Source organism: Felis catus, chromosome E3, assembly GCF_018350175.1.
Source record: "Felis catus isolate Fca126 chromosome E3, F.catus_Fca126_mat1.0, whole genome shotgun sequence".
Lineage (NCBI taxonomy): Eukaryota > Metazoa > Chordata > Mammalia > Carnivora > Felidae > Felis > Felis catus.
In genome coordinates this window covers 32,224,042-32,248,889 of record NC_058383.1, presented here as the reverse complement: position 1 = coordinate 32,248,889, position 24,848 = coordinate 32,224,042, and the positions used below count along the sequence as shown (strand labels likewise).

At 53.4% G+C, this 24,848-nt stretch overlaps 1 protein-coding gene across 16 annotated transcripts in view; it reads left to right on the top strand.

The window, feature by feature from the left end:
• The first annotated feature begins 1,127 nt into the window (after window positions 1-1,127).
• Window positions 1,128-24,848, top strand: part of CIITA (class II major histocompatibility complex transactivator) — a 46,417-nt gene continuing 22,696 nt past the window's right edge. Inside the window, exons 1-4 of one of the 16 annotated variants that reach the window (XM_045047500.1) lie at window positions 9,108-9,365; window positions 14,257-14,416; window positions 24,383-24,526; window positions 24,742-24,837. In XM_045047500.1, coding sequence (XP_044903435.1) covers window positions 24,403-24,526; window positions 24,742-24,837 — 220 coding nt within the window. In that variant the 5' untranslated portion in view covers window positions 9,108-9,365; window positions 14,257-14,416; window positions 24,383-24,402. Of the gene's footprint in view, window positions 1,689-9,107; window positions 9,417-10,252; window positions 11,219-12,299; window positions 12,382-14,256; window positions 14,417-22,480; window positions 22,913-24,382; window positions 24,527-24,741; window positions 24,838-24,848 lie in introns of those variants that run through there. The other 15 variants (XM_045047497.1, XM_045047499.1, XM_045047498.1 and 12 more) reach the window with 15 other exon arrangements.

The window sequence follows — 24,848 nt, the reverse complement described above, 5'->3', positions numbered from 1 at the left end:
AGTCGGTTAAGCGTCCGACTTCAGCTCGAGTCATGATCTCACAGCTCGTGGGTTCGAGCCCCCTGTCAGGCTCTGTGCTGATAGCTCAGAGCCTGGAGCCTGCTTCGGATTCTCTGTCTCCCTCTCTCTCTGCCCCTCCCCCACTCATGCTCTGTCTCTGTCTCTCTCAAAAACAAATAAACATTAAAAAATTTTTTTTAAATAAAAAAAAGAAAAGAAAAGAAAATTGGGTGGGAATTTTTTGAATAGAATCCTAAAACAGACTGTCCCCTACACAACACCTCTGTTTTGTGCATTAGTAAATCAGGGATGATATTCTTTTTTTTTTTTTTAAGTTTATTTATTTATTTTGAGAGAGAGCGAGAGCGAGAGCGAGAGAGAGAGAGAGAGAGAAAGTACAAGCAGGGGAGGGGCAGAGAGACAGGAAGACACAGAATCCCAAGGAGGCTCTGTGCTTTCAGCTCAGGACCCGATGCGGGGCTCGAACTCACAAACCATGAGATCATGACCTGAGCCAAAACCAAGAGTCGGAAGCTTAACCGGTTGCTTAAAGGACTGAGCCACCCAGGTACCCCAGGGATGATATTCTTATATAGCCAATGTTCACTAAATGCCTACGAGGTCCAAGGCTAAGTAAGCCCTTTCAGTGCATTACTTCTTTTAATCCTCAAGGCAACTTGAGATTGGATTACATACGACAGAGTCGGATGTGCTATTCATCGATAATAACAAAGGCAATAATAATAATAATAATAATAATAATAATAATGGCTCATATTTATTGAACTATGATTACGGTGTAGATAGTGTGTTAGGTGCTCTCCAGACATTATCTCATTCAATTCTCCCAGCAACTCCAGGTCAGCACGGTTACTGACACCCCACCTAACTCAGTGAGGTTATGTACCATTTCTGACATCCAACCTTCTCCGGCGGAGGAATGGAGGCCGGAACAGCAACGCCACGGTCGAGTTCACACGATCAGCAAACAGGTGTGGGGTGTGAGCCCTGGCAGGTCGGCTCCAAAGCCAATTGTCTTGAGCCGTCTGCCCCAGCAGCCTTCTTGTTAGGATAAAGCATCTCAGAAGGACTAGCCCTGTACAAGACCCCTTCCGTTTCGTAAATCCCAGGCTGGATCCGGCGGAACCCGAGGCTGCGGGCTTCTCTGCCGCAGGCATGTGGGCGGTACCAGCAATATCTGCGGGGTCGGAACCATTTCCAGCCAGACACAAGGCACCCTAGCCTACAACGCAAATGAGGAAACCTTCCTAAGCGGGGATAGACGGCAACTGACTGCGGAGGTTCCCTCCTCCTGGTTTTCACTTCATGTTTTGGATGCCGTGGGCCGGGTGAGCAGAGATCCCAGGCTTTGGCCCAGGCAGCTGGCCTGCCTCCGAGCACTGCCATGAACCACTTCCAGACCATCCTGCCTCGGGTCCGGATGCTGCTGGCCGGCCATCTGCCGAGCCAGGCCCGGGCCCTCCTGGACAGCATGTTGGAGAGGGAGCTCCTCTCCAGGGAGTACCACTGCGCTCTGCTCCGCGAGCCTGACGGCGAGGCCCTGGCCAGGAAGATCTCCTTGACCCTGCTGGAGAAAGGAGACCCAGGCTTGGCCCTCTTGAGGTGGGCATGGGGTACGTGGCAGGCCCCGCTGGCCGAGAGGGACCCCGACGACAAGGACCGTGCCGGTAAGTCGGCATCCTCTCCGCTCGGCTCTAGGTGGAGCAAGGATCTTCCCTCCTCTCTGGGAGGAAGTCATTGTGAGCATCCCTGTCCCCGGATGGGAAGGCTGACCCTCACAGGAGCCGGGGCCCCTGGGTGAGCTGGCGGGAGGCGGCCAGTGCCCGGGGAGCTCCGTCTGGGATGCTGGTGTGGGGGGCGCATCTGGTGTGCTTGCCTCCCTGCTTAAGAGAAGCCCATCCTGGAGGCGTGCAATCAAATGCCTGCTCGATTTTCTCTCCGAGCGACCCTGAGGGGTCAGGCACTGCGCTGGGCACTGGGGCTGGGGGCACGGATCGGCTCCCGCCTGCAAGGGGCTCACGGTCCAGTGGGGAAGGCGGATACGGGCGCTCAGTGCGGTTCCAACATGGAGAAATGAGGCGCCAGAGAGAGGAGGGGCCACGACGCCGGAGAGCAGAGGATGCCGTGTGTGTGCGCATCTCTGTCAGCAAGAGACACAAATCAAAAGACAGAGGGAAAGAGAAAGGAAGGGAGAGACAGAATAGAAAGACAGAGAGACAGAGAGGAGGAAGGAAGGGACAGAAGGAAGGAGGGGGACAAAGAGGGACAAGGTGGGGGGAAGAGAGAGAGAGAAAGAGGGAGACAGAGACCCAAGAGGAACCAGATCAGGGCGCTTGGGTGGCTCAGTCGGTTGAGCGTCCGACTTCGGCTCAGGTCACGATCTCTCGGCTCATGAGTTCGAGCCCCACGTCGGGCTCTGTGCTGACAGCTTGGAGCCTGGAGACTGCTTCGGATTCTGTGTCTCCCTCTCTCTCTGCCCCTCCCCCACTCACTAGCTCACTCTCTCTCTCAAAACTCAATCAAGATTTAAAAAAATTAAAAAATAAAAAATAAAAAGGAACCAGATCAGAGAGAAGAGAGGAAGAGTGTCTTACTTTCAGAGTATTGACGACACTTGACTCCATCTCAAATCAGAAAGACAAGCCTCCACCACGTCGCCGTTTCCACCCCCACCTCTGGCTCCTGGAACATTTTACGCCTTCCTCTCCTGTTTGCAAGAGGTTCTGGCTTTGCAGCAAACAAAGTTCCTCCTCCAGGCGCGTGTGTATTCTCTCCTGCTTTACCCAAATACGTGCTTTTCCGATTTTCTGACTCGGAGTGACAAATTCCGGTCACGCTTGGTCCCTCTGTGGCTTCGGGGGAACTTGAAAATGGGAGAGGATAACAACGATCCACGGCGATCGAGTACTTACCAGCGTGCCAGGCACACCACTGGTAGCGATCGCCTGCCGCAGAGAACAGACCCCACCCCCAGGGGGGACACCAACCCGGGTCCTCAGGTGGCAAGTGCGAGAGGCTGGACGGAAAGCAGACCAGCTCTGTCCCCCTTCCGGCTTTGAGGGGCAATTTTTAAATTCTAAATTTCAGTTTCAATGATGGTCCAGCCACCAGGGCGGTGTGTGTTTCTTTCTCCAGCCCTTTGGCCGAGACCCAAGTTTACATGGGGTTGGTTTTCCTGGTGGTTACGTTCTCGCCAGGTGGTTTCTGTTGGTTTGTTGAATACGTCTCTTATTCTCCCTGTCTCCCCCCCCTCACCCCCCCCAACGATCTCCCTGATTTCTTCACGGGGATTTGCAAGCTGCCTGCATGGTCTGGATGGGGGTGCAGTAGCCACCCCGGGGGGCGGGGGTGGGCGGGGCGGGGCGGGGGGGTCAAGGCCATCCCCTCTACCTGTAAACTGCGTGCTGCTTTAGGTGGGGACTGCCCCTCCCTCCTCTGTGTGCTGGTTCCTGTTATTTAACTCTGTTTCCTCCCCGGGGATGTAATATTTTTATTTCGGATCCCATGTGACTCTAGAAAGGGAACTAGGCCCGGGGTGATGTGTCCTTTAGGGGGCTGGGAGACAGAGGAGGGGCCTCCTTCCGCTGCTCTTTCCTTGTGTCCTCCAGGACAGCTCCCCTCCAGGGCTCCCAGGGGCGCCCAGGACTGCGGGCAGATGCGCGGGTGTGGGGCAAGCCGGGAGGGAGCCAGCCTTCCAGGGGGAGGAAGGAGAAGAGGAAAGAAAACCGTGTGCTTTGTAAAGAAAGGCCCTGACTTTGGTTTCAGTGGGGGGTTCAGAAAAGGAAACCGTCGTGTGAAGGTTTTGTCACTCTCTCCACAACCCTTAACGATCTTCACCCTCCACTGCGCTAAAGCCTGCACTGGCTCCCCGTCATTCAGAGGAAAATCTAAATCTGGACCGTGGCCCGCAAAGCCCGTCACCGTCTGGTTTTCGTCACTGCTCTGCTCTCGTCCCGTACCTGTGCTCTGTCCCCCAGCCATGCTGGCACCCCCGGTGTCCCTGGGACGAGACTGGCGTGCTCTCGACCACAGGACCTTGGCACGTGCTGGTCCCACTACCTGGAACCCTCTTCTCCAGAAAGCCTCTTGGCCCGCCTCCTCTGCTCTTTACCCAGATTTCACCTTCTCAGTGAGGCCTACCCTGAGCATCCCATTTAGAATCTCAGGTCCCCATCCACACTCTCAGCCCCCTCCGTAGACTGGCATTTTCGCCCTCCCTATGTTTTACTTTTGTATTACGTTTGTTGTTTGTTGTCTGACCTTCCCTCTGGAAGATTAGCTCCACGTGGGCAGGGATCTGTACTTTGATCCCATCGCGTCCCAAATGTCTGGCACTGGGCAGGTGTGCAATGTATATTTGTTGACTGTTGGGTGGGTGAATGGATGCGTGGAGGGATGGTTGGATGGGTGGGTGGAAGAGGGAGCAGGTAGATGGGCGGCCGAAGGGCGGATGGTTCACATAGTATCGTTATTCTCACTTCACAGATGGGTTAACTGAGGCACAGAGAGGTTAAGAGATTTGCTCAGCTCATGGCCCGGGGAGGGGACTGTTGGATCTCACAAGTCCAGACCTACCCTGTACTTTCTGCTTGGTTGCCTCTTCAAAACAACCCCAAGGGGTACCGTAAATCTACCCAGACAGGTTGGCCCACTGCAGATGGAAATCAGGCGCATGATTCAAAAGACATCTTCAGCGACTGCAATCGTGCAGAAAGCCTACCTCTGGGGACGCGACCGTGGGGGGTTGACTCTGTGCGACACGAAGCTGCACAGGTGCGTCCAACCCCAGGCAAGCTCGGGGGAGGCCTGGGCGCCAAGGTCCTTGTCCCGACGGAACAAAGCAGCTTCCCCGGGGAATCCGAGCAAACGCTCAGGCATTCTCTGGTGACAGTGGGTGACGACACGTGGAAGGCAATCCAAGGACAGAGAAGGGAGAGTGAGGACGGCAGTGATGGAGAAAGACCAGGCCGGACACTGGGCAGCTCCGGGTCTGTGGCCACGCTCTGTCCCTTACAAAGCACGTGACCATGACTGGAGCACGCTGACCCTCGGTTTCTTCATCTTGAAAATGGGAGTGAGGATATAAAGCTCCCAGGACTGTAGTGAGGGTTAAATGAGGCAGGAGCTGAGACTATCCAAGGCAGTGCTTGGCATTAGACAGCTAAGTCTAGTGGGGAGGCAGCGGGAAGGTTGGCACAGGGAAGAATAACCCAGGAGTTTGAGGTGCAGAGAAAACAGTTGTGTTTAGTCTCACTGGGGGGGGGGCACAGAACATCTGGACACCTATCCCACGCTGAGTGCTTGCGGGCTGTGTATATCTGAGAAATGCATCACTGTGCCCCCACCGTTGGGCTGACACATGGCTAATCGCATGGTCTCCTCCCTCAGCCTGGTCATGGCTCCCTAATTCCAAGGGGGTAGGGCTGTGAGCGCTTTCTGGAACCCCGCTGGGCCTCAGTTTCCAGCAGTTGTAAAACGGAGGCGATAACAGTACCCAGGGTGGTGCCCTAAGGGTTCAGGGACCTTAGCGAACCTGGGGCACATGCATTTCCCGCAAGAAGAGGGCAGACTCCGACTCACCAGCCTCAGTGGTGTTTGGGGAGCGACAGCCCCGAGGGCTGCATCAGGGTGACAGCCACCCCGGGGTTTGTGAATGGAGTGTGGGCACAGCAGTGCCTTTGGGCAAGCGTCTCGAGGCTGGAGGAAAGTCCCAGCCCCCGGTTTTATCTTTGATTATTGCCTTTGGCGTTCTTTTGCTTGGAGTTCTCTGTTTTCACAAGGCGCTATTTTTGCGCACCGGGACTCTGTTCTAGGAACCGAGGAACCAAGTCTCCCTCTAGGATATTGTGTGATTTATTGGAAAGGGAGGGACATGCCTCAGGCTGCCAGATTTCTCTCCAGCTTCCTTCCCCATTTGGCCCTCAGCATGCGACAGCCACCAGCACCCAGACCTCAGAGAGGAGGGGCGCCGTGCCCTCCCGCCCTCCTCTTTCCTTTCCTTTCCAGACCCGCTTCTGCTCTGATCCGGGGGGGCTTCCCGGGCCCCCTGGGAGGAGACGTGTTGGCAAGAACCGCTGCTCTCCTTTCGTGGGGGGGGGGGGCGGCTCCACAGCCACGTAGATGCGCTTCACCTTTATCCCCAGGAGTCGGGAAGCTGACACTTCCCCATGGGTTTTCCCAGGCTGACCTTTGGCCTGTTCCATACCCTGCTTGGCTCTAAGCCTAGCGCCTGACCCAACCAGGGGCGGTTTCTGTTCTCTGTTACCTTAGGCAGCTTACCTGCGTCCTTACCTAGTCTCTATTCATCTCTCCGGCCACCTGCCCACCCACCTACCCGCCTGTCCTCCAACTTACCTGGTCCACAGAACCACCTACCAATATCGGCTTCCCAATCCAGCAACTGAGATCTAGAACCCACTTCTATGCACTTGTCAATTTATCTGTTCTTTTATATTTTCATGTATTAACTTACTCACCTGCCTGCCCATCAACGACTTGTATATTTACCCACGAACGGGCCTGCGTTCTCATGCACTTTCCTACCCGTCCAATTTGGATACCTATCAGTTTAGTCATATTTATTCACCTGCGTTTCTATTGACCTCTTTTCCCTGCTTCCTTCCATCCTTCCTTTCTTCTTCCTTAATCACTGTTTTTGCACCTGCTAGAGATTATGGTGGTCACCCAAAAAGCATAAAAGGCACTTACAACCTAGGAGAGGGGGCCCGTCACCGTTTGGAACTTGAACCTGCCTGGATCGTTCAAATTCAAACTCCATTCCTTCATTCAAACAATCTTGGGATGGTGTGACTTTAAAAAAAATTTTTTTTTAATGTTTGTTTATTTTTGACACAGAGAGAGAGAGAGAGAGAGAGAGAGAGAGAGAGAGAGAGCAGGGGAGGGGCAGAGAGAGACGGAGACACAGAATCCGAAGCAGGCTCCAGGCTCTGAGCTGTCAGCACAGAGCCTGACGTGGGGCTCGAACCCATGAACCGTGAGATCGTGACCTGAGCCGAAGTCGGATGCTCAACGGACGGAACCACCCAGGCGCCCCGGGGTTGTGTGACTTTGAAGTTGGAAAATAAAACACTCCGACCTTATTGGAGGCAACCAAATCTATAGTGATGAAATAGGAAGATGCTTTGCCAAAAACGTGGCCACAAGGTTGCTTATAAAGTATAAGATCTTTGTTAGCTGGATGGGTGATGAGGGCAGAAACTCAGGCCTTGAAGGATGGCTCAAAGGAAGGCAAGAGTTCAGTCCTGGCTGGGACCTTGCTAGAGCAGTGGTGCCCTCAGTGGTACAATGGCAGCCTGCCCCTGCCCACATCCAGGGCCCAAGGGCTCCTGGCTGGGCGGGCACTATAATGGCTCCTCCCTGGTGTCGATGGCTGAGGCCCTCCTTGTGCTCATCCACAGCCTGTGGCACCAGCCAATCGTGCAGGCTGGCACATATCACCACCTGGCTCAGAGACCTGTGTCGACACAGGCATGGCCAGATTCGGGTCTCGAGAGTGGGCCTGGAGGGCGGCAGGGAGGACATGGAAAGACCAGGTAGCAGAATTGAGATCAGACCAGGTGACAGATGAAGGCATCCACGCAGGCGCACCTCCGGCCTGACGGGACTCTCCTTGCGAGCTCGGCCCGGGCACGAAACCGATTCAGAACTGCCTTGGCCACGGCTGTCAGAACTGGCTGCTTCCGAGGGCAGGACAGGACTCCCATAAGTGGCCTCGAGACGACCGAATGCCCAGGGGTACCTCTCCCTTGGCATCAGGTCATGGGAAGATGAGACTGCTGGAGATTTGTAATATCTGTCACGTCTGTTTTATTAGCCTAACAAGGCAAGACCCTGTTTCAAATTGACTATTAGCATTTCCCGCTTGTCTGCCTACTTCCTCCCAGGGACTTCTGAAAGCAGTGACTGAAAATAATCACCCAACAAAGACATTATTATCTTGATGTCATATGGGGGCAACGGAGGCCCACACAAGGGAAATCAGGGGTCCAAGGTCACACCCCTGCTAATAACAGCAGGGGCTTGACGCCCGCTCCTGGGACTCCCAAAGCAGTGCTCTTTCAGTAAAAACACAGGGGATGTTTTTCATGGCTGCCCAAACTTCCTTCGCTTCAGCACCACCCTGGTGATTCCTGCACACCCTCCATGCTGCTCTTTGCTTGACAGGTGTTTTTTCAAAGCCCACGCCTTTTCTTTTTAATCCAACCACGTTTTCCAAGGAAGGCTTACGTCCACCAGAAAGGAAAAGAAAGGCCACCCTTAGAAGGTAACTACGGGACAGGAAGGCACAGCAGCGTTTACACAAGTCTGGCCAGATGCTATCTCTTCCTGAAGGCTTGAGGCTGGGGGCTGCGCTCTGTGAAACAAGGATTTCATGCATTTGAAGAGGTGTTAAGGACCTAATAGCCCCAGATGGAGACCTTCTCCTGGATGCCATCAGGAGCATGGGGAGAAGCTTGCAAGGACACTAACTTTCTCGGTGGGAGGGGGTGTGTGCGGGGGGGGGGGGGGAGTCAGCGCTATTTATTACCACATCTATGTGTCACCCCAAACCGTCTGGCTTGTAAACAGAGCACATTTGGGGTAGCATCCTTTTATGTGTAATATGTCTTGGAATAAAAATAATGAGTGGACCACTCACCATCTCCCAGGAAATTCAGGGCGATTTGGTGTGGGGGCGGGGTGGTAGAGGAAAGTGGAATCTGGGAAGTCTGCCGGACCCCTGGGGGGTGGGCCCCCCGGGGGTGCCCCCCCCTCAGCTTGTCTCGAGGCATTTGTGGGGCTCAGATCCCCGCCTCATCTTGGAGAGGATGGCAGAACTGTCACCAGTGCTCCACCATGGTCACCATAATTTCAGACCGTCATTGGGTCAAAGGTTCCCACCCCCTCCCACCCCTGCAAGAGACAACTCTCAACCTCCTACACTCACCCCATTACCCCATTTGGTCCACAACAAGGAACTGAAATTAACATCAGAGGCTAGGGGAGGGCTTAAGGGAGTGTGGGCAAATTAGAGAGTTTTCAGCCTGAGAAATCTGACAGCTGGATGCCGTTTCATAGGGGCAGAGTTTTCTGTGGGTCCCTTGCTGGCTTCCTTTGCATGCTGACTTAGGTTTGGCGGTCTGGGAGGTGTGTGTGGGGGGGGGATAAACTCGAGATGAAGCCGTCTGCCCCTGACCTGGGCATTCAGAGGCATCCCTGGGCAGGCTGAGGGCACCAGGCAGGGCTGCCAGACTCCGGGAGAGAGAGGCTGCCTCACTGCGTTGCCCAGACCATGCGTTGCCTCGCTCCACACCCTGCGGGGTCCTACCTGCCAGAGCCCCAAGGTAAAAAGGCTGGTGAAGGAAGTTGGGGCGGAGAATGCTTCTCGATTTAGGGTGAGGCCATCTCGGAACTGGGGGATGGGGGCGGAAAGAGGGGCCCTGGTCCCGTCGGGGCTGTTGGAAAAAGCGAGGCAGTTGGCTATTTCCTCCCACTTGAGGGACATTCAGATCGGCCCAGGTGCCTGGCACGTGAGAGTGCTTTATCAGGCTGAAGTGGTTCTCAAGGGCCAGTATTTGGGAGGCGTGTTGTTAGCTCTCAGCATCGAAGGCCTGGCTCAGCCAACCACAAGGTCCTCGCTCTACTAGGTAAACGCTGAGGGGTGCTCTTGAAGGACAGGATCCCTGCCAGACCGCACCCCATCCCTCGGGGAAGCCAGGAAACCGAAGCCAGGGGACTGGCAATAGCCAGGCGCCTGGGCAGATGTTACCCTCTCCCCAGTTTCCAGACTGTGTTTGGGGGAAGACGTGGGGGATGAGAAAGAGCGGGAGGGAGACCCCAAAGCAGAGATATCTAGCACCAGCTCTGAAGTCAGCACGGCATGTGTGAATCCCAGCTGCATCGCTGGCTGGGTGCGATGTGACTCAGAACATGTCACCAACCTTCTCCGGGACTGTTTCCCTGGGCTGTTAAAATAGAAGGGGAGGGGCGCCTGATGGCTCTGGTTAAGCGGCGACTGCGGCTCGGGTCATGATCTCGCGGTTCGTGAGTTCGAGCCCCGCGTCGGGCTCTGGGCTGACGGCTCCGAGCCTGGAGCCTGCTTCGGATTCCGTGTCTCCCTGTCTCGCTGCTCCTTCCCCACTCGTGCTCTCTGTCTCTCAAAAATAAATAAAAATTTTAAAAAATTTTAAAAATAGGAGAAGGGGAAAACTCTATGACGGCCGGGGGGTATAACAGTGGAGGGTAGCAGGGTCTATCTAGCACACTGCCTGGTACACTGTAGGAACTAAATGTCATCGTAGGAGCCCAACAGTATTGGTGTCGCTGCTGCGTGTTTGAGAGGGGCGGGACTCCCTCCCTCAGACACCGCTGAAATGTGTGGCTTTCTCTGAACCCACGCTCTGATAAGTTTTCCAGCTCTGTTGAATAGAGCTTGTTGGGTGTTTTGCTAGGGAAGGACAGGTCAGAAGTCACCTTGACTCACCCCCCTCAATTCCAGACAGGAAATCCAAGCCTGGGAAAGGAGGTGACCTCCCCAAGGTCTCATGGTGGGTGGAGCTGGTGTCCAAGACCTCTGGAGGAGGAATGGGGAAGGCCGGTCCATGAGGGGTGTGTCGAGGAAGGCCGGTCCGTGAGGGGAGGCAGGGGTGCTGAGGTTCAGTTTCCAGCCTTTTAAGTTCCCGGAGGAGGAGTTTCCTCTTTCCTCTCAAGGGCATTTGGCTTCCCAGGCGTGAATGGCTCAGGGAGCAAGTGTCTGAGTCCCTGTGTCCTGCGAGGGTCGCTTGCCACCTTCACAGCTGGGCTGAGCTGGAGAGAACCTGTGCAAAAGCGAGGGGAAGGAGGGGAAGAGGGACGGGCTTGCAGATTTCATGCAAGTGGGCGCCCGCTCCCCTCAGGCAGGGGACTGCCCATTTCCAGGAGGCGATAGACGCTCTGGGAGTGCCCAGGAGTGGAGGGATACAACCCAGGCGCTTCAGAGAAAGCACGTGGTGGGTGCAGCAGGGGGAGGCGTGGGTGCCTGCTTACTCCCCAGCTTGGCCCAAATCCCGAGTTGCAGAGAGAAAGTGAAAGAGAAAAGGGTGGCTGCAGGGGGTGAGGTGGGGTGGCTGGGTAACCGATCTGCCCCAGTCTGGCCGCAGCTCCAGAGCTGGCAGGAGGGCGAGGCCGATGGCAGCCCGTGGGAGTCCGGGGAGCAGCGGTAGGTGACCAGGGTCCCCTTGCACCCCTAAAGTCGGCCGGGCAGTTGAGGCTCAGAGGGTGGCAGCTACTTTCCTGAGGCCACACAGCAAGGCTGGGAGGAGGGAGAAGGGAACGTGCAGAGTGTGGGGCCCAGAAAGTCCTGTTTCCAGCATCTGTGGTCCGGAAGGCAGGGACGGGAGTGCAGACGGGAGCTGAGTTTGGTGCCGGTACCCAGAGTGCAGGGGGGGGGGGGGGGCGCAGGGAGCGCGGGCGGGGCGCGGGGAGCGCGGCAGGAGCCGAGTGTCTGCAGACAGACTGGGGTGCAGGAGGGGCGCAGAGCTGAGCCTGGCACGGGCACCAAACCCGCCCCACATGCACTGTCTGTGTGTCCTAGAATCCGTAGAGGCACGTGGGGATGCGCGCTGCGCTGAGGGGGACGCAAGGCTTTCCCTCTACGGGGGCCCCGGGGGCCGGGCTGCCCTTCCCTGAGCCTCACTTTTCCAGCTGGATCGGCTCAGCGAACTGACTCAGGAGTCCAGGTTCCAGGCCCTCCTGTGGAGTGCCCTGCGCAGGGAAGGGCTGTGGGGAGCCCGACCTTTAGCCGAGCCCGCTGGAGAAATCCTCACCTCTGTCATCCGAGAAAAGGACACAAACTGAGAAAGAACAAAGGCCTTTATTTGAAGGTCTCAGAATTGCAATTCGGGGAGCACAGAGAAGTGTTCTTGCTCATGTGGGGAAAGCCCCGGGGGTTTTGTGGGAAAGAAGGAAGGGTTATGATGTGCTTGAGGCAAAGAACAGAAGAGAGAGAGAGAGAGAGAGAGAGAGAGAGAGAGAGAGAGAGAGAGAGGGAAACTCTGCTGATTTGGTGTTGAGCAGCTGAGCCGTTTCTGATTAGAATCCTATGATTTTGTTGGTACCATCGGATGAAACTGTGCTGTGTAGGTGTTAACTTTACTGCCCCCACAGGATCCGGACGCCAGTTGTCTTTATTAACATTTCCACGAGCAACTGCTTGTGAAACCCTTGCCACTTGTGGCCCCGGTCAGGAGTTCCTTAGCCAGAAAGGAACACGGACGGGGCTTTAAAATGGAGTCTCTTAGGTCCGGAAATGTGATACAATCCCTGGCCTCGCTCTGATCATCTCGCGTGAGGGGTGCAGCGTTCCGGGACTGCTTTAACAAGGTTGGCATCTCATTCTCACCTTGGGGACTTGAGCCACGCCTCCCAACCGGAGGAACCAAGGAGCCCCAGAAAGGGGGGTGTCCCCGGGGTCCCCAGAATGCCAGAATTGGAGCTGTCACGTCTAGCTCTGTCCGGGACCCTCAAAGCCCACAGCTGTGTTCTGAGTCCCACGCTCCCCCCATCCAAGGTGACACAGGGTGGGGGTCGGAACCCAGAGGTCCACAAAGCTCCACGGCACCCCCACAGCACCCCACTCGCATTTGCCGCCTGGAGTCCCTAACTTTGGCAAGACGCCTTCCCTCTGTGAAGTACCTCCTCCACACCAGCCGAGAAAAGAAATATTCTCGGCCAATCAGAAGTTTAAGGAAATGGGTGGTCCTTGCTCTAAGGCTTGGTGGAACGGTGGGGAGAGAGGGGGAGAGCCCAGCAAGGGATCACCGTCCAAACCCCAGGCTGCCTTAGGCAAGGACCTGTCTTCAAGATCCCAGGATGTACAATGGAAAAATCCTCAGAGAGAACTGAGCCAAGGGGTCTCCGGCTTCCTGCACACGGAAATCACCTGAGAGGCTGTTTAGTGTGTAAGTCCCACCCCCCAAGGCTCCACTGGCTGGGCCTGTCCTAAACTGTTTATCTGGGTGACTCCTATGTCAGAGGTCCAGAGGTCATACAGGCATTGAGAGGCATTGAGTGATCTGCACCCTGTACTGTCATCATGTTACAAAACCACGGGGACTTCCCCTGGAGGTTTTGTCAAAGGCCACATAGTACAGTCAAGATTTGAACCCAAGACTGTGGAGAGCCCAGGCACTGGACTACAGTGGGAGCCTCTACAAATGCAGGGCAGGTCCTGGGTACTCAGAGAGAGTCTTGGTGATACAACAAAGTCTGTCTGATGGCAGGGACCCGGTTTTACCTCTTGAGACCTCAGCACCTGGTATTTTGTGAAGAGTAGTCAGGAAATTAACAAAAGAACTCAACACCAAGGCCTGGGGTCAATCCCGGGCAGTCAGGGAAGTGACCTGAAGAGGAAGGGGAAGCTCCTAGAATTGACTCTCAGATTTGCCATCAGTCACCTTGAACAAATGACTTTCCTCTTGGAGGTTCATCCGTAAGATAGATAGAACAAAGAGCACTGTTGGGGGTGCCTGGGTGGCTCAGTCGGTTAAGCGTCCGATTTCGGCTCAGGTCACGATCTCACCATTCCCGAGTTCGAGCCCTGCCTCGGGTTCTGGGCTGACAGCTCAGAGCCTGGAGCCTGTTTCAGATTCTGTGTCTCCCTCTCTCTCCCTTCCCCTTCCCTTTTGTGAGCGCGCTCTCTCTCTCTTCCTCTCTCTCAAAAAGAAATGTTAAAAAACAAACACCACCAATAACAACAACAACAAAAACAAAGAGCACGGTCTTGGTGATTGACATGCACAGAAGTACTTTGGAAAAACCACCAAAGACTGTGCCTGTGCCAGGAGTAACCATTATAGCTTCTGGAGGAATTGTACAGAATGATCTGAGGGGAAGTTGTGGGCTGAAGGGAGGTTTCCAGACTTGGAGGCATATGTGATGGGTGGTCCAAAGACCGTTCTTAAAGAGGTATTACCTGACGCTGGTTCTCGTGGAGTGGAGATGGTTGCTTTCCTGATGCTTTTTCAAGCCTTCTTCATTTTTGTGTGTAGCTGTCTTTGGCAACACTCACGCTTGCTGATGTTTCTTGTTAACAGAACAACAGAACAGTAGAGCAGTTGCCTTTATTTTGATAACATTGTTTTTTTTTTCAGTGGCAAGGATAGTTCCCCCCTGTGCCCCCCACCATGGGAGGTAGTGATAAAGTTTCCTTTTTTTTTTAATGGTAACATAAAATTTACCAATGTAACCCCTTTTAAGTTTACAGTTCAGCTGCGTTACATGTATTCATACTGTTCCACAACCATCACCACCATCCATCTCCAGAACCTTCTCATCACCCCAAACTGACTCCCCGTTCCTCCGGCAACCGCCCTTGTATGTTCTGTCTCTACGAATTCGACGACTCCAGGTGCCTCCCGTGAGTGGAATTATACAAAATTTGTCCTCGGGTGACTGGCTTCTTTCACGTTCATCTATGTTATAGCAGGCGTCAGTGTTTTATTCCTTTTTATGGCCACATAATAGCCCATGTCTGGATGGACCACGTTGGTTTTATCCATTCGTCTGTTGACGGACATCTGAGTTGTTCCTACATTTTGTCTATCATGAATAGTGCGCGACGAGCATTCACGTGCCGGTACGTGTTTGATTTCCTGACTTCAATTCTGGAAAGTTTTCTTTCATTTTTTTTTAAACGTTATTTATGTTGAGAGAGAGAGAGAGAAAGAGAGTGTGCGTGTGTGCATTCCGCCGCACGCGGGCGAGCGGACGAGGGGCAGAGAGAGAGGGAGGGAGAGAGGGAATCCCAAGCGGGACGTTGTCAGCGCAGAACCTGACCTGGGTCTCTGTCTCACCAACCGTGAGATCAGTGACCTGAGCCGAAATCAAGAGCTGGGATGCTTTGCCGACGGAGCCACCCGGGCACCCCAGGGAAAGTTTTCTTTTAAAATAAATGCGTTCGTTTTTTTTTTTTTTTAAAGGCTATTTCAAGGAAAATACAAAGGTAAATTATAGAACAGGTGCTTTGCAGAGGTGACCAGACAAATTGTAAAGCTGGCTGATGAACACCCGAGGTTTGGGAGACTAGGTTAGTGCAAAGGCTTGGTAGCTGTTGCAACAATCCGGGCTGTGGGGTTGGGGGCTGCCACCTCGAGGAGACGGCGGCCGGGGGGCTCTCGGAAGGACAACTGGAAGAACTGAGGAAGGGTTCATACCGATTCCAGGGTTCTCGGCTGGGGAGAAGTGGAAAGGTGGCAGAAACGGAGATTCTGGAAGGTTCGCCTGCCGGGAGGAGAATCGCCGGCTTCCCAGTGTTCAAAAAAAGTCACGGAAGCTGAGGGTCCAGGGTTTTCTTTTTTTTTTTTTTTTTTTTTTTTTTAATTTTTTTTTTTCAACGTTTATTTATTTTTGGGACAGAGAGAGACAGAGCATGAATGGGGGAGGGGCAGAGAGAGAGGGAGACACAGAATCGGAAGCAGGCTCCAGGCTCCGAGCCATCAGCCCAGAGCCCGACGCGGGGCTCGAACTCACAGACCGCAAGATCGTGACCTGGCTGAAGTCGGACGCTTAACCGACTGTGCCACCCAGGCGCCCCGTGGGTCCAGGGTTTTCTTGGCGAGTGGAAGTTCAGGCTGCCTTGAAAATAAAGCCTATCTTAATTCCTGCGCGACAAGGGTGCGCGTCAGAGGGCCGGAGCGGGTGCTCGTTGAAAAACACAGAACCCCTGGGGAAAAAAAAAAAAAAAAACAACAGAGCCTCTGGGAGTCAGGCCCGGGGTTGCTGTGCGGTCAGCGTCCTTTCCAGGCAGTTTTGATTCGCAGCCAGGCCTGCCAATCGCATATCTCGGGGGGCTCAGAGCCTGGCAGGCAGGGCTGGCCTGTGATTCATCTCAGTGTGGCACTGGCTTAGGTGCCGTGTTAGGTCAAGCTGAGGGTCGGGCCTGGAGCTGAGGGCTTGGCTTTGCTGATTCTTGCCCCCCTCCTCTTCCCAGGACCTGGCTCGGGTTGTCTTCCTGGGAAAAACCTGTCGGGCTCCTTTCCAGGTCATTAACGGCAGCAGCTAGGAATGTTGGGGTGTACAGAGGGAAGGCCACCTGGAGGCAGGAGAGGCCGGCCAAGCCGGAAGGGGACTTGAGCTCTGGACGAGCACTGATCACCCCTTGTCCCCCAGCTGCAGCCGGGTCTCCTGCCTTCTCCTCCCGGGTCCCCTGGGCCCTTCGCCCCCAGTAACCGTGCCATTTACAGGCACGTGCACCAGCCAAGGTATCACTTGAATCCCCCAAATTTTCCAAGTCACGATGAGGTGAATGTCCTTGGGGAGAGAGGCAGAGAAGATACGTGCCTTTTACCCGAGCTCTCAGAGGCGGTCTCTGGGGGGTCCTTTGTGGGGTTCCGTGTGATTTCCAGCCCCCACTTGCCGAAGAACAGAACGAGCTGGGTTCAGGTGAGGTTCCTAAGGAAGCGGACTCCGAAATGGAGATTTGCACATGTGGGGGGTTTACTGTGGACATGTGAGGTGTGGGCACCGAAGGGAGAGGGCAGAGGCAGGATGGGGCAGAGGGAGGTTGGGGCTGCTGTAAATCTCGACAGAAGGTCCAGCACGCTGAAGCCGGGATAGCCTTTGGCGTTCCTGCAGACTGAGGCACGGACCAGACCTTTGCACCCCGCAGGGACCTGTCCTTGGATGTGGGCTCCGCTTGGAAAGCGGATGTGACTTGGAGCTATTCCCAGAGCTGTGAGCCCCTTGCCCTCCGGCAGCTGGTAGGTGGGCACCTCGACCTCAAGAGGCTGATCTGAGCAGCTCGCCATAGTATCTGCCCTCCCGGTTGAAATGGTCAAGTCCGACTCTCCAGAGGCCAAGGTCTAAACTTCCATCCGGGGTCGCTTTGAACTGTATTCTTTGTGGCGCCCCCCCTTGGGAGGGAAGGTTGTGGGCCCTCCGTCCCCTTTAAGCACCTCCCCTGTTCTGAGATTTGCCTTCAAAGGCATTCGAGGTGTATCCTTGTGCTCTTAGGGGTCGGCTAGGCTGCTTTTTCTCCCGGGTGTTACTCTACACTTCTGGATTTGGGCTCTCAGAGCTCATTCTCTTTCTGACTGTTTTGCTCTCTACTACGTTATTAAGTTCCACCTGCATTGCTCCGTGTGCGTGTGGCCTGTTGCTTCTTTATTTTTAAATTAAAAAAAATGTCTATTTGTTTTTGAGAGAGAGAGAGAGAGAGAGAGAGAGAGAGAGAGAGAGAGCGAGCGAGCGGGAGCAGGGGAGGGGCAGAGAGAGAGGGAGACACAGAATCTGAAACAGGCTCCAGGCTCTGAGCTGTCGGCACAGAGCCCGACGCGGGGCTCGAACTCACGGACCTCGAGATCACGACCCGAGCCGAAGTCGGTTGCTCACAGGACTGAACCCCCCTGGCGCCCAGTGGTCTGTTGCTTCTAATCAGGGCATCACCCCCCAGGGAGTGCCGTGGCTACTTTTTACTGTCCTTCCCTCAGCAGCGGACACCCGGATGGCCTCCACACTCTGTCACCACAAACAGTACAGTGCGTCGTCCGGTGGGTGTCTCCGTGGGGCCATGGGAGCATTTCCTTGGGACGTCTGTGCCCAACCTTGAACTGGAAGGTTGTAGGATCGCCACATCCTTAGGTCTTCTAAGTGGTGCTGGGTTGTTCACCAGGGTGGCCGCGCCAGCCCGCTCCTACCCGCAGCCTTTGGCGTTTCCTGGCTTTCTAATTTTGGCCAGTCGCACACTGTCAAGTGATGCCTTACTGTTTCTATTTTGGAGCACTTTCTGGATAGGTCACTTGAGACAAGACGCAGCAGCCTAGTGACATAGACGCCGTGCCAACCAAGGGCAGTAGATTTCGCAACCAGGAGAGGCTCAGTGACTTACTTATGTGAGGTCACGCAGTTAGTGGGGGGACTGCGATTTGAACCCAGAGCATGCGCTCTTAACCACCGTATTATCATTATCATGTTTTCTCTCCCTCTTAAGATAGAATCGGAGTCTCGATTGCAAGCTTCTTGGCAGGGACTGTGTTTTAAACCTGTTGGTGGGGGGGGGGCGCCTGGGTGGCTCAGTCGGTTGAGCGTCTGACTTCGGCTCAGGGCATGATCTCACGGTCCGTGGGTTCTAGCCCCGCATCGGACTCTGGGCTGACAGCTCAGAGCCTGGAGCCTGTTTCAGATTCTGTGTCTCCCTCTCTCTCTGCCCCTCCCCTGCTCGCGCTCTGTCTCTGTCTCAAAAATAAACATTTAAAAAATTAAAAAAAAAAAACACCTATTTAGAGCCCCCAGATTTTTTTTTTTTTTTGGTAGGAGATGCTTAGTAAATCAATGTTTTACAGATTTGGAGGGGGGAAAAAGTGCAGCCTGTCTTTTAGAGTTTCTCTGGAGGTCTGCAAGGTGCAAGAGAAGAGGAACTTGTTTGATCTGTTAGCCCCACAGAGATACAGACTAGGGGCTGGTTGTGGCAGATAAGTAACCCCAGGCTCCTGGCTTTCTGCCACCCTCTGACCTCCGGAAGCAGTTTGTCCTGAAGGCGGGCAGCAAGGTGGTCAGGGGCAGGGGGGCTTTGGGGGGGAATGCAGAGGGGAAAGGCTGACAAGCCATGAGCAGTCTAGAATCCCCAAATGCCTCGGCTGAGTGGTGTCCACACCCACTAGGGCTCAGAGGGGGCTGGAGGTCAAAGGCGAAGCCGGAATGGAATGCCACATCGTTAGACACAGTTAGAAGATCTTCCATTCCTTCCTCTGGAGGAGAAGTACAGTCAACGTACAGGGACGTATTTTTTTCTTATGCTCTTTTATCACAGGGCAGAGCAGCGCTGAAGATTTTGGGGTTAGCAGAGGTACCCCTTTCTCCCTCTCGATGCCACCTTAGACCCCCAAGGACACACACCCCCCCTTTTCTGCGAAGAAACCATCTGATAAACTGAGTCTAGCCTCATTGTCATTGTCTGTCAAATGACTATAATAATACCGCTTTCCCAGACAATTAAAACAGGATAATACACAGAGAGTATCCAGCACAGCCCCAAACACAAAACAGTCTCCCAGCAGCGAAGGACCGTGACGCTGGCAGATGGGAGAGCCGTATACAGTGGATGTGAAGTTACTTAAGTAGGAGTTAGAACAGTTTGGCAATACTTGATTTCCCTCGGCCAGGGGGAGAGAGAAATGCATTTATTTTAGACACCATTTTGGGGCGTGCGGTCTTTCAAAACCCGTGGTGTTGTACAAAGTGGGGACAGAAGTGAGCCCCCAAAGGGGCTTTTGGTGGCAAAAAGGTTAGGAACTTTTTCTCAGGTTGGATGTGGAAGGTGGTGGCCCGGGTCAGGGGGGGTGGGTGGGGGGAGGGCGAACTCAAAGAGGACCTTCTAAAAATACTGCTCATTTACCAAAAAGACACAGACCACTTCTACACTGTGCCCCAGACAGCTCCTCAAAAGGAGAAACCATCATGCCACCCACGCCTTCTTTCACCAGGCGAGGGCACCTCCCCGGGGCGGCTGGGGACCAAGAGTGACTCGAAGGGGCTGTGACTTGGGAACCAAGCAGTTGGTTCAGATCCCAGATCACTAGCCTGTTTCTTTACCCGAGAAATGGGAATACGGATCGCAAACGTGTGTGCTAGACTGAATGGGATGAGGTCTGCACACCATGGCATTTGCTGCCTGGCATTCAGCAGGCACCTGTGAATTCTAGTGACGTAGCACTTTTATGGAGGGAGAGAGCCTACTGCGTGCAGGAACATGCTGGAGCCTGGGGATCAGTGAGCTAGACAGGGCTAGGGCCTGTAGACAGGGCTCCTGCCCTCACAGGACTCCTGGCCTGTATGATCTGCCCCGGGGACTCTCGGGGACTGAAGGGGACTCTCTCCTCTGCATTGGGGTGATTTGAGCCATCTCTATCCCCAGTCCCCTCTAGAGTGGCACTTTGGGGGAAAGAGTCCAATTAGGGGCCTCTGAAGCACTTCCTAAACATCTAGAGGCATAGGGAACATAGTTGTGGGAATACTGGGAGGTCCCAAGTCAAGATGTGCGTAGATCTTGGCATGAACGGGAGGCTCTATGGATTTGGGCGACTAGACTCTTGGGACTGAGTCCCAGCTCTGCAGTGTCCCAACACAATGGGATTCCTTTGCCCGTGGGCCTCCTGTAGGCCTCCGAGACCCCTCTTGGCCTTTCACTGGTCCCACAAGGGAAGTGTCATTACCCCGATCAAGTAGTGGGAAAATTGATACTCAAAGAGGTTAAGTCACCCACTTAATGCCTCCCAGCCTTGATTCAAACTCAAACCCTCCACCCAGGTGACCAAGGACAAGCCATGTCACCGAAGTTTTGAGTATCCTCCTCTATCAAATGGGCATTAATACTCCATCCTGCCTTCTCCCTAGAGCTCTTTGGAGCTCAGATGTAGGGGTAGGGGTGGAGGCAGAAGCCCACTGTGAACTGCAAACCCCTGTCTACTCAAGAGAAAGTGCATCCGGTGCAGGGTTCATGCTGGGGTAGCAGGAAGGGAGGTGCTAAGGCGTGTGTCGAGAGTGTCTGAGAGTAGATGTCTTCCTGTCTGGGCTCAGCCAATGACACAGAGTTTGGATGACTTTTCTTCCAGGCACCTTCTCAGAGGTGGTGATGGGGGACATGAGCAGACCTCCCAGGTCCCACTGCTGGCGGTGGGGCTTTCTAGTTCCTGTGGGGCCCGTGGGGTCTCCTTGAGTCAAAGGACAGAAAGCTTGGCTTCCCCATGTGGTGACTTAGGCAGGAATGAAAGAGAAAGTGTCCCTTTGTCCACCTCACAGAGGTTAGAAGCAAATTGATAATAATAAGGACGACGGTAACGGTGGCGATCACCCACGTTGTGCGCACCACGCATGCGCCAATACCCTTCTAAGCCACAATTCACTAAGGGCCTACTAAGGGCCAGTCACCTTTCTGAGGGCTTTACGAGAATTAGCTCACCTGATCCTCATGGGTGACCAATTATTGTTCCCATTTTACAGATGAGGAAACTGAGGCTCCGAGAGGTTTATACGATGAACTTGCCCAGGTTGTGGCGAGTTGGTAGGTAGGAGTGGTTTCAGACACAGGCCGTTTGACTCCAGAGCTCACACAAGTTGGCTTTTTATCTCTTCCGTCAGGTGTATTTCTCTGGTGTTTGAAGGCATTTGGTGTCGCTGTCCAAAGTTTGGTGCTGAGTCCGTCAATAAGTGAGGCTGGGTTAAACTTCTCCAGGCTCCTCCCTTCTGCACTCCCTGCCATCACCCATCTGTGATAGGACCTGGTCCCTATTCCTAGGCCTAGATATGATCAGGGCTGTGCATTGAATGGGAACGTTTCAATTGGCAGGAAAGAGCACTGGACTGAGAGTCTTGTTCTGGGGAGGGACAGGTGCAGGCTCGGCCGGAGACAGGCTGTAGGACCTTGTATGAGTTATGTGCCTTCTCAGGGTCTCATTTCCTCTGCGGAGTGAAGGAGGTTGAACTTGAAGGCCCCTGGCAGACCTGTTTGTTACCCTGTGAAAAAACAGTTTTGGTAACTTGACCAAAGTCACCCAACTCAGTCGTGAAATTACTGGGCTCAGTCCAGAGCTGTTGTCACCAGGTGACCCCGCTGCCTGGAAAAAGAGGCGGATTGCTACGATATAAGCTGTCGATAAGTAGCCCAGATTGAAAAGGGGAAGAAGGCCGCAGGCAAGATTTAAGGAAGGGAGTTCTTTTCTTACCTCCCCAGAGAGATTTTTCTGTGTGGTTCTCAGGCCAATGTGCTGGGAGTGGTGGAATTCTTCTCCCCCAACCCCCAGGCTTGGTCTCACGACAAGAAAAGGGAGGTGGCCCCATCTTTCAGTTCTGCTTCCTCCAGTCAAGGCTGGCTGGGCCTTTGAGGCAAGTCTGTTATGTTTGGGTTCCTGTTGGGTTATGATTGGGCTCCCACCCAACCCATTATCAACAGGCAGCCCCAGCCAGGGCCACATGTTGGACTGGAAAGTTCATTCTCTGTAATATCTGTGGTCTATATGGAGACCCTCTATAAGTGGTGAACGTTGTTAATGAGTCAAATGAAAAGAAGCAGCTGGAAGGTGTTGTGTTGGTGAGGTGTGTGTGTGTGTGTGTGTGTGTGTGTGTGTGTGTGTGTGTGTGTGTTTTCTCATGGTCCTACCCTCTGCTGTCCTTCCCACTTCAACCCCACTTTCTTGTGACCCAGGCAGGGGCACTCAGAAGGCTCTGTCAGGTCCTTTGGCCTTCAAGGCCATCTCTTCTGCCACCTCTTCCAAGAAACTGTGTCTGATTCTTTCAAGCAAGCATCTGCTTTTCATGGATAGGAGGTTTAATGGTGGCCCCCAAAATATATATAGAACTAGCAAATGTGACCTTATTTGGCAAAAGAGTCTTTGCTGGTCGAATTCAGTTAAGGCTCTGGAAATAAGATCATCCTGGATTATGGTGGATTTAGCTGGGCCCTAAATCCAATGACAGGTATCCTTTTCAGAGTTAGGCAGAAGATTTAAGACACAAAGAGAAGACGATGGAACCATTGAGGCAGAGATTTTAGTGATTCGGCCACAAGGTCACAAGTAAAGGAATGCTAACAGTTTCCAGAAACTTCAAGAGGCAAGGAGTGACTCTCCCCTAGAGCCTCTGGAGGGACCACGACTCAGCCAACACCTTGATTTTGGACTTCCGGCCCCCAGAACTGTGAGAGTCTAAGGCTCTGTTGTTTTAAGCTCCTCAGTTTTATGGTACCACTTAGGCAACTCTAGGAAATGAACCCTACATGGACTCATAGACCACTAGGAATGGGGCAGAAACCTGGAGCGACACAGACAAGGCTTCAGAGTGATGCTAGCCAGCAAGAACTGCGCATATCTGGGAGGCTACTTGGTCATCTGAACAACGGAGATAATAATGCTTATCTTCCAGGGTCAGTGTTTCGTTTGTTTTTATGGCTTTATTGGGAGGTAATTCACATACCGGACAATTAACCCATTTAAAATGCACAATTCGCGGGCGCCTGGGTGGCTCAGTGAGTTAAGCGTCAAACTGTTGATTTTGGCACAGGTTTCAGGGTTGTGAGATCGAGCCCTGCATCGGGCTCTGCACTGGAAGTGGAGCCTGCTTGGGATTCTCTCTCTCTCCCTCTCCCTCTGCCCCTCCCACACTCACAGGTGCTTTCTCTCTCAAAAAAAAATCTAAAAAAATAAAATGCACAATTCGGTGATCTTTTTAGTATATTCACACAGTTGTGCAACCATCCCCACAGTCAGCTAAAGAACATTTTTGGCATCCCCCCAAAAGAAACCCTACCCTCATGGTCAGTTGCTGCCCAGTTTTCTCCACAACTCTCTCCTAATCCTAGCCAACCACAAATCTACTTATCTGTAAATATTTGGCTATTCTGTACATTTCAGATAAATGGGAGTATACAATATATGGCTCTTTGTGTCTGACTTCTTTCACTTAGTATAATGTTTTCAAGTTTCATTCATGTTGTAGCACGTATCAGTACTTTATTCTTTTTTTAATGGCTGAATGGTATTCCATTGTATGGATTTATCACATTTTTTAATTCATTCATTGGTAGATATTTGAATTGTTTCCATATTTTGGCTATTATGAGTTATGCATTTATGAACTTTCATATACAAGTTTTTACGTGGGCATGTCCAGGGTATTTGGAAGATTGAATTGAAGTAATATCTAAGGTATCTGATACGCCCTTCACCAAACGAAGATTCTTAGAATCTGCCTCAACAGATTAGGAAGTTTCAATTTACATATTAGGAAACTGAGGCACAGAAAGGAGCAGAGACTTGCTCAAGGTCACCCAGGGCAGTAGAGCATAACACTTAATTGCATATCCTTGCATCAGACTGTCCAGGACAAAATTCCAGTGCCCCTTGGACTTGGGTCATCTTATGTAAGTCACTTCACCTCTCTGAGCCTGTTTATTCATCTGGAAAATGAGGATAGTAATAGCGTCTACCTCATATGGTTGTTGATGTGAGAATTGAATGTGCTAGCCCATGTGTCTGGCATATGGTAGGCGGTCTACAAATCTCAACTGTTGTCACTCATGGTAGCGCCATCTGTGGAACCCAAGACTCCTGGCTCCCAGGTGTAAGATGCCTTGAATCTAAATTTCCCCAGGCACATTTCCTGTATCATGGGCATCTTCCCAGAGTGACCATAAGTTCCTCAGAGGAAGGAAATATAGCTTCCTCTTTCCACTGCCCTGAGCACGTAAGAGGTGACGAGTGAGCACCTTTGCTCACTTTCGTTGGCTCTCCCAAGCCCTGGCCCTCACCGAGTGACCCAGCTAGGAACTGTGGTAGGTTAACTGTCTACACCTTTCCAACACTCCATGCGATGACTGAACGTGTCTTCCTTTCAGGCAGTGGGCAGTGTGCCGCCATGGAGTTGGGGCCTCTAGAAGGCGGCTACCTGGAGCTTCTCAACAGCAATGCTGACCCCCTGCAGCTCTACCACCTCTATGACCAGATGGACCCGGCTAGAGAAGAGATTGAGCTCTGCTCAGGTGGGCTTTCCTCCCTTTGGCCCCTCCCAAGTCCTTCCTCACCCCCTCAGCCTGCAATGGACACAGTTAGCCGGCAGGGGACGTTCTGGCTGCTGAGCTCTGGTCAGCACCACGGACAGCTCCAAACCCCTGGGCTCGCTCCCGGCCCTCCCCGCCTCTCCTTCCATCCCCACCAGCCCTCTCTTCTGCTTCATCCAAGGGACTTTTCCCTCCAGAACCCGACATGGACACCATCAACTGCGAGCAGTTCAGCAGACTGTTGTGTGACATGGAAGGTGATGAAGAGACCAGGGAGGCTTATGCCAATATCGGTGAGGAAACG